Source organism: Oncorhynchus gorbuscha, linkage group LG10 (assembly GCF_021184085.1).
Source record: "Oncorhynchus gorbuscha isolate QuinsamMale2020 ecotype Even-year linkage group LG10, OgorEven_v1.0, whole genome shotgun sequence".
Lineage (NCBI taxonomy): Eukaryota > Metazoa > Chordata > Actinopteri > Salmoniformes > Salmonidae > Oncorhynchus > Oncorhynchus gorbuscha.
Genome location: NC_060182.1, coordinates 97768728 through 97783691, shown reverse-complemented (window position 1 = coordinate 97783691; position 14964 = coordinate 97768728). Strand labels below are relative to the sequence as shown.

At 47.3% G+C, this 14964-nt stretch overlaps 2 protein-coding genes across 13 annotated transcripts in view; both read right to left on the bottom strand.

Moving 5' to 3' along the window:
- Positions 1 to 14964, bottom strand: part of LOC124046819 (dynactin subunit 1-like) — an 808447-nt gene that overhangs the window by 426986 nt on the left and 366497 nt on the right. The gene's annotated exons all lie outside the window — the stretch shown is intronic.
- LOC124046821 (vam6/Vps39-like protein) overlaps positions 1 to 14964 on the bottom strand; it is a 42586-nt gene that overhangs the window by 12783 nt on the left and 14839 nt on the right. For all 4 annotated transcript variants that reach the window (XM_046367585.1, XM_046367586.1, XM_046367588.1 and 1 more), the window contains 8 exons: positions 11692 to 11812; positions 9442 to 9562; positions 8902 to 9031; positions 7655 to 7797; positions 6307 to 6447; positions 3778 to 3919; positions 2453 to 2539; positions 1583 to 1656 (listed from right to left, as the gene is read on the bottom strand). In XM_046367585.1, the coding sequence (XP_046223541.1) occupies positions 1583 to 1656; positions 2453 to 2539; positions 3778 to 3919; positions 6307 to 6447; positions 7655 to 7797; positions 8902 to 9031; positions 9442 to 9562; positions 11692 to 11812 (959 nt within the window). The remainder of the gene's footprint in view (positions 1 to 1582; positions 1657 to 2452; positions 2540 to 3777; positions 3920 to 6306; positions 6448 to 7654; positions 7798 to 8901; positions 9032 to 9441; positions 9563 to 11691; positions 11813 to 14964) is intronic.

Sequence of the window (14964 nt, the reverse complement as noted above, 5' to 3'; positions counted from 1 at the left end):
ACATCTTGCCTATGCCGTTCGGCCATCGCTCATCCATATATTTATATGTACATATTCTTATTCCATCTCTTATCATCTGCTGACCGTGTGACCAATAACATCTGCTGACCGTGTGACCAATAACATCTGCTGACCAATAACATGTGCTGACCAATAACATCTGCTGACCATGTGACCAATAACATCTGCTGACCGTGTGACCAATAACATCTGCTGACCAATAACATGTGCTGACCAATAACATCTGCTGACCGTGTGACCAATAACATCTGCTGACCATGTGACCAATAACATGTGCTGACCAATAACATGTGCTGACCAATAACATGTGCTGACCAATAACATGTGCTGACCAATAACATGTGCTGACCAATAACATGTGCTGACCAATAACATCTGCTGACCATGTGACCAATAACATCTGCTGACCAATAACATGTGCTGACCAATAACATCTGCTGACCAATAACATGTGCTGACCAATAACATGTGCTGACCAATAACATCTGCTGACCATGTGACCAATAACATCTGCTGACCATGTGACCAATAACATCTGCTGACCATGTGACCAATAACATCTGCTGACCAATAACATGTGCTGACCAATAACATCTGCTGACCAATAACATGTGCTGACCATGTGACCAATAACATCTGCTGACCATGTGACCAATAACATCTGCTGACCATGTGACCAATAACATCTGCTGACCAATAACATGTGCTGACCAATAACATCTGCTGACCATGTGACCAATAACACCTGTTAACCATGTGACCAATAACATCTGCTGACCATGTGACCAATAACATCTGCTGACCATGTGTATGTGACCAATAACATCTGCTAACAATGTGTATGTGACAAATAACATCTGCTGACCATTAACATCTGCTGACCAATAACATCTGCTGACCAATAACATCTGCTGACCATGTGTATGTGACCAATAACATCTGCTAACCATGTGACCAATAACATCTGCTGACCAATAACATCTGCTGACCATGTGTATGTGACCAATAACATTTGTTTTGATTTGAGCAGAGGAAACGCATTCTCTGGGACGCCGAATCAATCTGACAGTCCGACAGACGAATCTGAGTTTGGAAGATGCCAGTAGAACGCTACCTGCCAACTGTAAAGTTTGGTGGAGGAGGAGTAATGGTCTGGGGGTATTTTTCATGATTTGGGCCTTAGTTCCAGTGAAGGGAAATCTTAACCCTGCACAATGACATTCTAGATGTTTCTGTGCATCCAACATTTTGGGGGAGGCCCTTTCCTGTTTCAGTATGACAATGCCCCAGTACACAAAGCGAGGTCTATAAAATAAATGGTTTGTCAATATCGGTGTGGAAGAACTTGACTGGCCTGCACAGAGCCCTGACCTCAACCCCATCGAACACCTTCGGGATGAATTGGAACACTGTCTGTGACCCAGGCCTAATCGCCCAACATCAGTGCCCGACCTCATTAATGCTCGTGGCTGAATGGAAGCAATTCCCCGCAGCAACATTCCAACAAACAGTCAACTAGGGTAGGCAAAGACAATTCCAACTCCTGACAATCCTGTCTCACCTTGAGTCCGTCCTCAGGACAGATCTTCAGAACCCAGGGAGAGAACTCAAAGATGATGACCAGATTCTCCATCCCTAACAAGATAGTGATAAAGAGATGATTAATGGTACGCTCAGAGAGGACAGGGGGTTTGGACGTGTGAGAATGGTGGAAAGGTTAAAGGTCAACTCATATGGTGTTGTTTGTGGAGCTATATCGACCGTGGTGTTCTCTTCGTTAGTGCCGTCACACACGCATCAACTATAACATCTGCTGGGGCGGCAGGGTAGCCTAGTGGTTAGAGTGTAGAGGAGGCAGGTAGCCTAGTGGTTAGAGTGTAGAGGAGGCAGGTAGCCTAGTGGTTAGAGTGTAGAGGAGGCAGGTAGCCTAGTGGTTAGAGTGTAGAGGAGGCAGGGTAGCCTAGTGGTTAGAGTGTAGGGGAGGTAGGTAGCCTAGTGGTTAGAGTGTAGAGGCGGCAGGGTAGCCTAGTGGTTAGAGTGTAGAGGCGGCAGGGTAGCCTAGTGGTTAGAGTGTAGAGGCGGCAGGGTAGCCTAGTGGTTAGAGTGTAGAGGCGGCAGGGTAGCCTAGTGGTTAGAGCGTTGGACTAGTAACCGGAAGGTTGCAAGTTCAAACCCCCGAGCTGACAAGGTACAAATCTGTCGTTCTGCCCCTGAACAAGGCAGTTAACCCACTGTTCCCAGGCCGTCATTGAAAATAAGAATGTGTTCTTAACTGACTTGCCTGGTTAAATAAAAGGTTAAATAAAATAAAAACTCTGCTGTGTGGAAAGCCTATTGTATGTTTCAATCCCAGTGTTCATTTACATGGATGTTTAATCCAATATCATTAACAAACCATCAGCGTTAAGTTGATGTTGGGAGGTTAACTCACCCAGTCTCTGGAGGTACTGCACCGTCCTCTCATGTCCCTTTAGAGGAGAGTTAGCCTTGGTGGACTGGTCCAACAACACCTGTAGGGCTGGGGGAGGAAGAGAGGAGAGTTAGCCTTGGTGGACTGATCCAACAACACCTGTAGGGCTGGGGGAGGAGAGTTAGCCTTGGTGGACTGGTCCAACATCACCTGCAGGGGAGGAAGAGAGGAGAGTTAGCCTTGGTGGACTGGTCCAACATCACCTGCAGGGGAGGAAGAGAGGAGAGTTAGCCTTGGTGGACTGGTCCAACAACACCTGCAAGACTTCACTTAATCCTTCGTCAATGAATCATGCTACAGTCTACATGTTTTTGGATTCAACCGTTCGTGTCTTTCTTCGTGAGACGCATAATAGGTGAACGGCTCATCTCCACATGTGTGGTTCCCGCCGTGAAGCATGGAGGAGGTGTGATGGTGTTGGGGGGGGCTTTGCTGGTGACACTGTGATTTATTTAGAATTCAAGGCACAGCCTGTCTACCACAGCATTCTGCAGCGATATGCCATCCCATCTGGTTTGCACTTAGTGGGACTATCATTTGGTTTTCAACAGGACAATGACACAACACACCTCCGAGCTGTGTAAGGGCTATTTTAACAAGAAGGAGAATGATGGAGGGCTGCATCAGATGACCTGGCCTTCACAATCACCCGACCTCAACCCAATTGAAATGGTTTGGGATGAGTTGGACTGGAGAGTGAAGGAAAAGCAGCTGACAAGTGCTCAGCATATGTGGGAACTCATTCAAGACTGTTGGAAAAGCATTCCAGGTGAAGCTGGTTGAGAGAACATTTTTGGTTACTACATGATTCCATTTGTGTTATTTCATAGTTTTGAGGTCGACATTATTATTCTACAATGTAGAGAATAGTAATAATAAAATAACGTTGTGTCCAATCTTTAGACTGGTAGTGTTAGTGTTCTCCAGACGCCGTCTACACGCCAGGCGACCACGCCGTCTACACGCCAGGCGACCACGCCGTCTACACGCCAGGGCGACCACGCCGTCTACACGCCACGGCGACCACGCCGTCTACACGCCACGGCGACCACGCCGTCTACACGCCACGGCGACAACGCCGTCTACACGCCACGGCGACAACGCCGTCTACACGCCAGGGCGACCACGGCGTCTACATGGCGACAACACCGTCTACACGCCACAGCGACAACACCGTCTACACGCCACAGCGACAATGCTCATTTCCTTTGAAGCATTGAGGAGGAGGTGTGATGGTGCTCATTACCTTTGAAGCATGGAGGAGGAGGTGTGATGGTGCTCATTACCTTTCTGATGCAGGCCCTTCTTCTCATAGAGGATGATGAGCTCGCTGTACTTGTGGGCCTTCTTCAGGATGTACTCACTCTCCTCAATGTGACAGTGGTTATTATCCAGACGCAACAGAGGGGACACCAGGGCCACGTTGGTCTGGAGAGAGGAGAGAGACACCAGATTAACACAGGGGACACGTTGGTCTGGAGAGAGACACCAGATTAACACAGGGGACACGTTGCTCTGGAGAGAGGAGAGAGACACTAGATTAACACAGGGGACACGTTGCTCTAGAGAGAGGAGAGAGACACTAGATTAACACAGGGGACACGTTGCTCTGGAGAGAGGAGAGAGACACTAGATTAACACAGGGGACACGTTGGTCTGGAGAGAGGTGAGAGACACCAGATTAACACAGGGGACACATTGCTCTGGAGAGGAGAGAGACACTAGATTAACACAGGGGACACGTTGCTCTGGAGAGAGACACCAGATTAACACAGGGGACACGTTGCTCTGGAGAGAGGAGAGAGACACCAGATTAACACAGGGGACACGTTGGTCTGGAGAGAGACACCAGATTAACACAGGGGACACGTTGCTCTGGAGAGAGGAGAGAGACACTAGATTAACACAGGGGACACGTTGCTCTAGAGAGAGGAGAGAGACACTAGATTAACACAGGGGACACGTTGCTCTAGAGAGAGGAGAGAGACACTAGATTAACACAGGGGACACGTTGGTCTGGAGAGAGGTGAGAGACACCAGATTAACACAGGGGACACGTTGCTCTGGAGAGAGGAGAGAGACACTAGATTAACACAGGGGACACGTTGCTCTGGAGAGAGGAGAGAGACACTAGATTAACACAGGGGACACGTTGCTCTGGAGAGAGGAGAGAGACACTAGATTAACACAGGGCACACGTTGCTCTGGAGAGAGGAGAGAGACACCATATTAACACAGGGGAGGGGACACATTGCTCTGGAGAGAGGAGAGAGACACCAGATTAACACAGGGGACACGTTGGTCTGGAGAGAGGAGAGAGACACTAGATTAACACAGGGGACACGTTGGTCTGGAGAGAGGAGAGAGACACTAGATTAACACAGGGGACACGTTGGTCTGGAGAGAGGAGAGAGACACTAGATTAACACAGGGGACACGTTGGTCTGGAGAGAGGAGAGAGACACCAGATTAACACAGGGGACACGTTGGTCTGGAGAGAGACACCAGATTAACACAGGGGACACGTTGCTCTGGAGAGAGACACCAGATTAACACAGGGGACACGTTGCTCTGGAGAGAGGAGAGAGACACTAGATTAACACAGGGGACACGTTGCTCTAGAGAGAGGAGAGAGACACTAGATTAACACAGGGGACACGTTGCTCTGGAGAGAGGAGAGAGACACTAGATTAACACAGGGGACACGTTGGTCTGGAGAGAGGTGAGAGACACCAGATTAACACAGGGGACACGTTGCTCTGGAGAGGAGAGAGACACTAGATTAACACAGGGGACACGTTGCTCTGGAGAGAGACACCAGATTAACACAGGGGACACGTTGCTCTGGAGAGAGACACCAGATTAACACAGGGGACACGTTGCTCTGTCCAGACACCAGATTAACACAGGGGACACGTTGCTCTGGAGAGAGGAGACACCAGATTAACACAGGGGACACGTTGCTCTGGAGAGAGACACCAGATTAACACAGGGGACACGTTGCTCTGGAGAGAGGAGAGAGACACTAGATTAACACAGGGGACACGTTGCTCTACAAGGAGGAGACACTAGATTAACACAGGGGACACGTTGCTCTGGAGAGAGGAGAGAGACACTAGATTAACACAGGGGACACGTTGGTCTGGAGAGGTGAGAGACACCAGATTAACACAGGGGACACGTTGCTCTGGAGAGAGGAGAGAGACACTAGATTAACACAGGGGACACGTTGCTCTGGAGAGAGGAGAGAGACACTAGATTAACACAGGGGACACGTTGCTCTGGAGAGAGGAGAGAGACACTAGATTAACACAGGGCACACGTTGCTCTGGAGAGAGGAGAGAGACACCATATTAACACAGGGGAGGGGACACGGTGCTCTGGAGAGAGGAGAGAGACACCAGATTAACACAGGGGACACGTTGCTCTGGAGAGAGGAGAGAGACACCAGATTAAACAGGGACACAGATGAAGACTAGTCCTGGACTGATAAGCACTCAATGGACAACCTTTTATCTAGACAGTTTCTCAGTCCAGGACGAGTCTTCAATCAGTGTCCAGGAAACTGACCCTTTGAGGCTATACGCATAAACAAGGGTAAAGGGACACAGAGGTACATGGGGGAGTACGTCCGAGGTATCCATACGTACATGCAGGTAGCATTACAATGGAATGGGGGAGTACGTCCGAGGTATCCATACGTACATGCAGGTAGCATTACAATGGAATGGGGGAGTACGTCCGAGGTATCCATACGTACATGCAGGTAGCATTACAATGGAATGGGGGAGTACGTCCGAGGTATCCATACGTACATGCAGGTAGCATTTGAGCAGCGTGGTGTCGATGATCTGCAGGAGTTTCTTCCTGCTCTTGATGGTGGGAATCCCTTCCATGAGGGGAGACGGGGTGGACGGCTCGGAGTCGCTCAGGTGCTTCACCAGGTGACTGCGTTTCTGGAATACACACATCACTGTCATTGGGGGGTTTCCTCTGGACCGTGAAGGGGCTGAGGTGGTGGGGGTGGTGGTGGGGGGGCTGAGGTGGTGATGGGGGGCTGAGGGATGAGGTGGTGATGGGGGGGCTGAGGTGGTGATGGGGGGGCTGAGGGATGAGGTGGTGAGGGGTGGGGATGAAGTGGAGGGAGGGGGACTGGGGGCTGAGGTGGTGAGGGGGGCTGAGGTGGTGGTGGGGGGCTGAGGTGGTGGTGGGGGGCTGAGGTGGTGGTGGGGGGCTGAGGTGGTGGTGGGGGGCTGAGGTGGTGGTGGGGGGCTGAGGTGGTGGTGGGGGGCTGAGGTGGTGGGGGGGGCTGGGGTGGTGGGGGGGGGCTGAGGTGGTGGGGGGGGGCTGAGGTGGTGGTGGGGGGAGCTGAGGTGGTGGGGACGGGGGCACAGGAATATTTTAGACAATTTTAGAGGTCCCTAATCTTGGCGGTGAAGACAAATCTGAGCATTTTTGAGCTCATTTCCTGAAATTCTATGCATTTTGCCAAGGACAATTATGTTGTTATCTTGCTCAAACATAACATCAACACTGCTAAATTCCAAACTAAAATAAACGCTGCTAAATTCATTATATGGGGAATTTTAAATTCTCCCTGACTGTCTAGTTTTTATTTTGGTGATTAAGAACCAACAAAGATGATTTAAAAATAAATATTTGGCCCAATACCTTTTCTACATACTTTAGTTTATCAACGATTATTTTATTACACTGTCTGGACTTCGACGACCCCCCCAAAAAAGGTTTTCAAACGGCAGACAAATCCCTGTCCATCAGCAACGAACTACAATATTATCTAGATATGAATCAAGCCAGCAGTGGACTGCAGGGTGACATGCTACTGGATCAACATTCCCTGAGACAACACAGAGACAAGCCAGCAGGGTGACATGCTACTGGATCAACATTCACCTGAGACAACACAGAGACAAGCCAGCAGGGTGACATGCTACTGGTACATAACACAACCCCCCCCACCTGTGTCAGGTAGTAATACACACTGGTTTACAACCCCCCCCACCTGTGTCAGGTAGTAATACACACTGGTTTACAACCCCCCCACCTGTGTCAGGTAGTAATACACACTGGTTTACAACCCCCCACCCCCCACCTGTGTCAGGTAGTAATACACACTGGTTTACAACCCCCCCACCCACACACCTGTGTCAGGTAGTCTATGAGCGCCAGGTGAGCCTTCTCCAGTTCTGCTCCAGACAGACTGGGCAGGGGGTTGGGGTAGTGCAGCTGTTTACGGTAGTCAGCAGGGAGCAGGTCTGGATACAGACCAATCACATGGGTCGGATCTGTTGGAGGTACAGCGTTACTATGGTTACATTAGTGCCCTATATACTACTTTAGACCAGAGCCCTATTCCCTATATAGAACACTACTTTAGACCAGAGCCCTATTCCCTATATAGAACACTACTGTTGACCAGGACCCTATATAGAACACTACTGTAGACCAGGACCCTATATAGAACACTACTGTAGACCAGGGCCCTATATAGAACACTACTGTAGACCAGGGCCCTATATAGAACACTACTGTAGACCAGGACCCTATATAGAACACTACTGTAGACCAGGACCCTATATAGAACACTACTGTAGACCAGGACCCTATATAGAACACTACTGTAGACCAGGACCCTATATAGAACACTACTGTTGACCAGGACCCTATATAGAACACTACTGTTGACCAGGACCCTATATAGAACACTACTGTTGACCAGGACCCTATATAGAACACTACTGTAGACCAGGGCCCTATATAGAACACTACTGTTGACCAGGGCCCTATATAGAACACTACTGTAGACCAGGGCCCTATATAGAACACTACTGTTGACCAGGGCCCTATTCCCTATATAGAACACTACTGTTGACCAGGACCCTATATAGTACACTACTGTTGACCAGGGCCCTATTCCCTATAAAGTACACTACTGTTGACCAGGACCCTATATAGTACACTACTGTTGACCAGGGCCCTATATAGAACACTACTGTTGACCAGGACACTATATAGAACACTACTGTAGACCAGGGCCCTATATAGAACACTACTGTTGACCAGGACACTATATAGAACACTACTGTAGACCAGGGCCCTATATAGAACACTACTGTTGACCAGGGCCCTATTCCCTATATAGAACACTACTGTTGACCAGGGCCCTATATAGAACACTACTGTTGACCAGGGCCCTATATAGAACACTACTGTTGACCAGGGCCCTATTCCCTATATAGAACACTACTGTTGACCAGGGCCCTATTCCCTATATAGTACACTACTGTTGACCAGAGCCCTAAAGGTTTTTATTGGCCTGATTATCAATTTCACGTCACACCGCGGCCAAACCCCCTCCCCTCTCAGACGACGGCCGTTAAGAAGCTCACCTGTGCCGAGCTTAGCGAACACCTGCATGGAGTCGTCGAACCTCTTCTGACAGAACAGATTGAAGGCATAGAGATTCTGGATGTGGTGAATCTGCTGTCTCTTATCTCCTTCCACGTCATCCTTCATATTCTACAAATCAAAGTAAGAGATAGAGACAAAACTGTCAGTAAGAGAGAGTCCACGATTGAGTCTGTGCATGAATAGATTGAGACAAAAACAGTCAGTAAGAGGGCGTCCACGATTTGAGTCTTTGAATGAAGAGAAGCACACAAAACTGTCCAGTTTGAGTGTGTTTGTGGCAGCTCGTTCCAGTCGCTAACTGCAGCGAAACTGAAAAGAGGAGCGACCCAGGGATGTGTTTGTGCTCTTTGGGAACCTTTAACAGGATGTGACTGGTAGAGAACAGGTCCACCAGTTATAAAACGTTGTGTTATCCTACTCACCGCCAGTTGCAGGGCCAGTTCATCCTACTCACCGCCAGTTGCAGGGCCAGTTCATCCTACTCACCGCCAGTTGCAGGGCCAGTTCATCCTACTCACCGCCAGTTGCAGGGCCAGTTCAAACTGCTTGTCCTGTAGTAACTGTCTGATCTGACTGGCGATGGACACAGGCACCAGGCGCCAGACAAAATGGTTGCTGGCAACGTACACTATATTGGGCCTGGGACAGACAGAGACAGAGAGACAGAGACACACAGAGAGAGAGAGAGACAGCGAGAGAGAGAGCGAGAGCGAGAGACAGCGAGAGAGAGAGCGAGAGCGAGAGACAGCGAGAGAGACAGCGAGAGAGAGAGCGAGAGAGAGAGCGAGAGCGAGAGACAGCGAGAGAGAGAGCGAGAGACAGCGAGAGAGAGAGCGAGAGCGAGAGACAGAGAGAGAGAGAGAGACACAGAGAGACACAGAGAGAGAGACACAGAGAGACACAGAGAGAGAGACACAGAGAGAGAGAGAGAGACACAGAGAGACACAGAGAGACACAGAGAGAGAGAGACACAGAGAGAGAGAGAGAGAGAGAGAGACACAGAGAGACAGAGAGAGAGACACAGAGAGAGACACAGAGAGAGACACAGAGAGAGACACAGAGAGAGAGAGAGAGACACAGAGAGAGAGAGAGAGAGAGACACAGAGAGACACAGAGAGACACAGAGAGACACAGAGAGAGAGAGAGAGACACAGAGAGAGAGAGAGAGAGACACAGAGAGAGAGAGAGAGAGAGAGAGAGAGAGAGAGAGAGACACAGAGAGAGAGAGAGAGAGAGAGACACAGAGAGAGAGAGAGAGAGAGACACAGAGAGAGAGAGAGACACAGAGAGAGAGAGAGACACAGAGAGAGAGAGAGACACAGAGAGAGAGAGAGACACAGAGAGAGAGAGAGAGACACAGAGAGAGAGAGAGACACAGAGAGAGAGAGAGAGACACAGAGAGAGAGAGAGACACAGAGAGAGAGAGAGAGACACAGAGAGAGAGAGAGACACAGAGAGAGAGAGACACAGAGAGAGAGAGACACAGAGAGAGAGAGACACAGAGAGAGAGAGACACAGAGAGAGACAGAGAGAGAGACACAGAGAGAGAACAACAAAGGGAGAGATAGTTATTCATTACAACAGTGTGAGACGGTTGACAGAGAAATGTTCTCTGTAGAATACATTACAGAGTCTGTTTAATTGAAGCTATATTTAATAATAGTTCTTTATTTCAACCAGAACTAAAACTAATCACAGCGGGACATCTGATCTGAGTAACTCTGGTTTCCATTTCAGTTGGTTCACTGGGAAAAACCAGCTGGCTTGTGTTCCTCGTTTCAAAACATCACCCGGAGAGGATTCTGATTACCCTGTAGGGTGATCGAGCCGGTAGTATTAGAGGACAATATCTGAGCTGAGATCCACAGAGTCTCAGAGTGTTGAACTAGGATCAGTTTTGCCCTTCAGATCATATTGAGTCAGACTATATGTACAGATCCCAGATCACATCGAGTCAGGCTATATGTACAGATCCCAGATCATATCGAGTCAGGCTATATGTATAGATCCCAGATCATATCGAATCAGACTATATGTATAGATCCCAGATCACATCGAGTCAGGCTATATGAATAGATCCCAGATCATATTGAGTCAGGCTATATGTGTAGATCCCAGATCATATCGAGTCAAGCTGTATGTACAGATCCCAGATCATATTGAGTCAGGCTATATGTGTAGATCCCAGATCATATCGAGTCAGGCTGTATGTACAGATCCCAGATCATATTGAGTCAGGCTATATGTGTAGATCCCAGATCATATCGAATCAGACTATATGTATAGATCCCAGATCACATCGAGTCAGGCTATATGAATAGATCCCAGATCATATCGAGTCAGGCTATATGAATAGATCCCAGATCATATCGAGTCAGGCTATATGTGTTGATCCCAGATCATATCGAGTCAGGCTATATGTACAGATCCCAGATCATATTGAATCAGACTATATGAATAGATCCCAGATCATATTGAGTCAGGCTATATGTATAGATCCCAGATCATATCGAGTCAGGCTATATGAATAGATCCCAGATCATATTGAGTCAGGCTATATGTACAGATCCCAGATCATATTGAATCAGACTATATGAATAGATCCCAGATCATATTGAGTCAGGCTATATGTATAGATCCCAGATCATATTGAATCAGACTATATGAATAGATCCCAGATCATATTGAATCAGACTATATGAATAGATCCTAGATGATCTCTCCTACTCTGAGACGCTCTGATCTGTACAGTGTGATTGCATAATCACCCAGCTGAGGTGATGAATCGTGGTCTCTGCAGCTCCACACTCTGGACCAGCAGTCTGGGTTCAAAGGTCCTGATCTCCACATAGCGAGGCAGGACAGCTATGATGTAGGGGGACTGATGTTCTGAGAGAGAGAGAGAGAGACATGATGTAGGGGGACTGATGTTCTGAGAGAGAGAGACAGAGACATGATGTAGGGGGACTGATGTTCTGAGAGAGAGAGACAGAGACATGATGTAGGGGGACTGATGTTCTGAGAGAGAGACATGATGTAGGGGGGCTGATGTTCTGAGAGAGAGACAGAGAGAGACATGATGTAGGGGGACTGATGTTCTGAGAGAGACAGAGAGACACACAGAGAGATAGAGACAGAGAGAGACATGATGTAGAGGGGACTGATGTTCTGAGAGAGAGACAGAAAGAGAGACATGATGTAGGGGGCTGTTGCTCAGAGAGAGAGAGAGAGAGACTCATTCATTCTCAGTGAAAATGTACTGAGCAAATGTCAAATTGGCTTTTTAACAAATTACCGTACAACAGACCACATATTAAACCTGCACAGCCTAACTGACAAACAAACAAACCAAAATAATATAATAATAATATATGCCATTTAGCAGACGCTTTTATCCAAAGCGACTTACAGTCATGTGTGCATACATTCTACGTATGGGTGGTCCCGGGGATCGAACCCACTACCCTGGCGTTACAAGCGCCATGCTCTACCAACTGAGCTACAGAAGGCAAAGTCTTCTCATGCTTTGTTGATTTAGACTCAATGTGGCATGAGGGTCTTGATGGAAAGTGGTGAAGGGGGGAGAACATACGCCATTATAAAATCCATGTTCACAAACAAGGGTGCAGTTAAAACTGGCAAAAAACCTGCAGTGCCAGACGTGTCCCCCTGCTTAAGCCAGTACATGTTCAGGCCCGTCTGAAGTTTGCTAGAGAGCATTTGGATGATCCAGAAGAAGATTGGGAGAATGTCAGATGAAACCAAAATATAACTTTTTGGTAAAAACTCAACTCGTCGTGTTTGGAGGACAAAGAATGCTGAGTTGCATCCAAAGAACACCATACCTACTGTGAAGCATGGGGGTGGAAACATGCTTTGGAGCTGTTTTTCTGCAAAGGGACCAGGACGACTGATCCGTATAAAGGAAAGAATAAATAGGGCCATGTATTGTGAGATTTTGAGTGAAACCCTCCTTCAAGGGCATTGAAGATGAAACGTGGCTGGGTCTTTCAGCATGACAATGATCCCAAACACACCGCCTGAGCAACAAAGGAGTGGCTTCGTAAGAAGCATTTCAAGGTCCTGGAGTGGCCTAGCCAGTCTCCAGATCTCAACCCCATGGAAAATCTTTGGAGGGAGTTGAAAGTCCGTGTTGCCCAGCAACAGCCCCAAAACATCACTGCTCTGGAGGAGGTCTGCATCGAGGAATGGGCCAAAAAAGCAGCAACAGTGTGTGAAAACCTTGTGAAGTCTTACAGAAAACGTTTGACCTCTGTCATTGCCAACAAGTGGTATATAACAAAGTATTGAGAAACTTTTTTTATTGACCAAATACTTATTTTCCACCATAATTTGCAAATAAATTCCTTAAAAATCCTACAATGTGATTTTCTGGATTTTTTTCCCTCATTTTGTCATAGTTGAAGTGTATCTATGATGAAAATTACAGGCCTCATCTTTTTAAGTGGGAGAACTTGCACAATTGGTGGCTGACTAAATACTTTTTTGCCCCGTCTATTGGTGTGCGTCTCCCCCAGGGCCCCGTCTATTGGTGTGCGTCTCCCCCAGGGCCCCGTCTATTGGTGTGCGTCTCATTTCACTGTGAGGTCTACTACACCTGTTGTATTCAGCATTTCACTGTAAGGTCTACTACACCTGTTGTATTCAGCATTTCACTGTGAGGTCTACTACACCTGTTGTATTCAGCATTTCACTGTGAGGTCTACTACACCTGTTGTATTCAGCATTTCACTGTAAGGTCTACTACACCTGTTGTATTCAGCATTTCACTGTGAGGTCTACTACACCTGTTGTATTCAGCATTTCACTGTGAGGTCTACTACACCTGTTGTATTCAGCATTTCACTGTGAGGTCTACTACACCTGTTATATTCAGCATTTCACTGTGAGGTCTACTACACCTGTTGTATTCAGCATTTCACTGTGAGGTCTACTACACCTGTTGTATTCAGCATTTCACTGTAAGGTCTACTACACCTGTTGTATTCAGCATTTCACTGTGAGGTCTACTACACCTGTTGTATTCAGCATTTCACTGTGAGGTCTACTACACCTGTTGTATTCAGCATTTCACTGTGAGGTCTACTACACCTGTTGTATTCAGCATTTCACTGTGAGGTCTACTACACCTGTTGTATTCAGCATTTCACTGTGAGGTCTACTACACCTGTTGTATTCAGCATTTCACTGTGAGGTCTACTACACCTGTTGTATTCAGCATTTCACTGTGAGGTCTACTACACCTGTTGTATTCAGCATTTCACTGTGAGGTCTACTACACCTGTTGTATTCAGCATTTCACTGTAAGGTCTACTACACCTGTTGTATTCAGCATTTCACTGTGAGGTCTACTACACCTGTTGTATTCAGCATTTCACTGTAAGGTCTACTACACCTGTTGTATTCAGCATTTCACTGTAAGGTCTACTACACCTGTTGTATTCAGCATTTCACTGTAAGGTCTACTACACCTGTTGTATTCAGCATTTCACTGTAAGGTCTACTACACCTGTTGTATTCAGCATTTCACTGTGAGGTCTACTACACCTGTTGTATTCAGCATTTCACTGTGAGGTCTACTACACCTGTTGTATTCAGCATTTCACTGTGAGGTCTACTACACCTGTTGTATTCAGCATTTCACTGTGAGGTCTACTACACCTGTTGTATTCAGCATTTCACTGTGAGGTCTACTACACCTGTTGTATTCAGCATTTCACTGTGAGGTCTACTACACCTGTTGTATTCAGCATTTCACTGTGAGGTCTACTACACCTGTTGTATTCAGCATTTCACTGAGAGGTCTACTACACCTGTTGTATTCAGCATTTCACTGTGAGGTCTACTACACCTGTTGTATTCAGCATTTCACTGTGAGGTCTACTACACCTGTTGTATTCAGCATTTCACTGTGAGGTCTACTACACCTGTTGTATTCAGCATTTCACTGTGAGGTCTACTACACCTGTTGTATTCAGCATTTCACTGTGAGGTCTACTACACCTGTTGTATTCAGCATT